General features: G+C 53.6%; 1 protein-coding gene across 1 annotated transcript in view; it reads right to left on the bottom strand.

The window, feature by feature from the left end:
• FLT1 (fms-related tyrosine kinase 1) overlaps nucleotides 1–1,637 on the bottom strand; it is a 98,608-nt gene that overhangs the window by 14,208 nt on the left and 82,763 nt on the right. The window contains exon 22 of the mRNA XM_009327748.1: nucleotides 3–162. Within this exon, the coding sequence (XP_009326023.1) occupies nucleotides 3–162 (160 nt within the window). The remainder of the gene's footprint in view (nucleotides 1–2; nucleotides 163–1,637) is intronic.

Raw genomic sequence — 1,637 nt, 5'->3', positions numbered from 1 at the left:
ACCCTCCTCGTCCTCCTCCACATCACTCAGACTTTTATCTTCCTGGAACCCAGAGCTTGCAAAGCTCTCGCTGCTGGTAACACTGGCCAGCCTTTGTTTTTTGCCTTCCACTGGCTCAATATCCTTTTTCTCTTTCATTGGCTCTCCTTGCAGAGAGGAGTCCTTCAAACAGACAGAGAAGAAGTGCTACATCAGAGCGACGGAGGGGGTGGGAGAGGAACCGAGTCAGACTTCTGTTGCCCTTCCGCCAGGAGAAAATGCTGGTCCGTGACACGTGCGGTCACGTCTCCCACGGGTGTGGGTGTTGGTGGCAGGGCTGCGCTCCACCAAGCTTGCCATCCCCAGAGGGCAGAAACATGGTGGCTTGGGAGCGCCAGCACACGATTTTGGGGCAATGCGAGTGGTGGGCTACCTCTGATGTGGTGAGGAATTGCAGGGTCCATGGATGGACAAGTCTGCTGGGCTGTGGCTCATCTCAGCCTGAAATGAGACATCTGAAAGGGCCTATTTCTCTACGGTAGCCAGAGAAGGAACATGGTGGGATGAGTTGAGAAGGATGTGACCACAGTGCAGGTGCCCCAGCCCTCTCAAAATAAAGCGTCAGCTTTTCATCCCAGGCTGCTTAAGGCACCTGCCTCTATGTCCCTGCACAGTGCTTGGCATGGGGCTGTAAGCCCTTCCAACGAGGAGCAAGGGCACTTTGTGTTTGAAATACAGCTGCTTTTGGAAGCGACTGCCTCCCTTCCCCAATGCCTTTATCCAATGCTTTCATGTTACGGTCAATATTGGTTTAATGGGACACATGCAACACTGCTTGGAAAATGCTTCCCCGCTGCTATCCAGAGAGCAGCCTGGCCACCTGGCCGTGCTCTTGCCCCTCTCCTCTTTCCTCTTGTCCTGTGACATGCTGGTACAGAGCCAGGCTCCCTCCATCCCTACCTGCCTCCCTCCCGGGCACCCTTCCCAGGGATGCCGGAGCACGGAGTCTGGGCAGGCTTCTCACCAGGGGGATGTGAGCGACTCCCCCCAGGGTGGACTCCGCACAGCCATGCTCCCTGCTGAGCCTCCTATGCCAGCAATTGCACATTGGAGGAAGCGGCTTGCTGTGTTTCATGCAGAGTCCAACGTGGATGGCCTTGGGAACAGAGACTCAGCCAAAGCCCTTTGGAGGGGGAGGTCCTCTCGAGCATGCCCTTTCGCAGACCCCTCCCAAAAAAACCCTGGGATGCTGCTGAGCTTTTGCCATAGCGGAGTGGGGTTTTTGAGGACTGCTGTTTTGGGTCCAGGGTCCTAAATCCCACTTCAGAGCCCTTAATCCTTTGGGGGATTTTGCTGAAAGAGCACAAGCAGGGATATGGTTGGCACTTTGGGTTCGGGTTTGTAATAAGAAACATGACATGAATTTGATTCAGAGGGCTGTGGGATGTAAGGACAAGACTAATCTCTTTTCCTCTTGATAGCCCTTCTCCTCGCACAATAAGAAGATTACTTGCAAATCTCTGAACATTAGGGTGTCTTGGAACATGAGCTTTAAATGACATTATCTCAGTTGTGTTCCCAGCAGTACCGAAATCAGTGGGCAAAACCACTTCCTTTGGCTTCGCTGACACCAGCCTCTGAAGTGACCCCAAGCTTAG

This window comes from Pygoscelis adeliae, unplaced genomic scaffold (genome assembly GCF_000699105.1).
Source record: "Pygoscelis adeliae isolate BGI_AS28 unplaced genomic scaffold, ASM69910v1 Scaffold14, whole genome shotgun sequence".
NCBI classification, from domain to species: domain Eukaryota; kingdom Metazoa; phylum Chordata; class Aves; order Sphenisciformes; family Spheniscidae; genus Pygoscelis; species Pygoscelis adeliae.
Note: the sequence above shows the minus strand (reverse complement) of the source record. Positions and strands in the feature narration are given on the sequence as shown.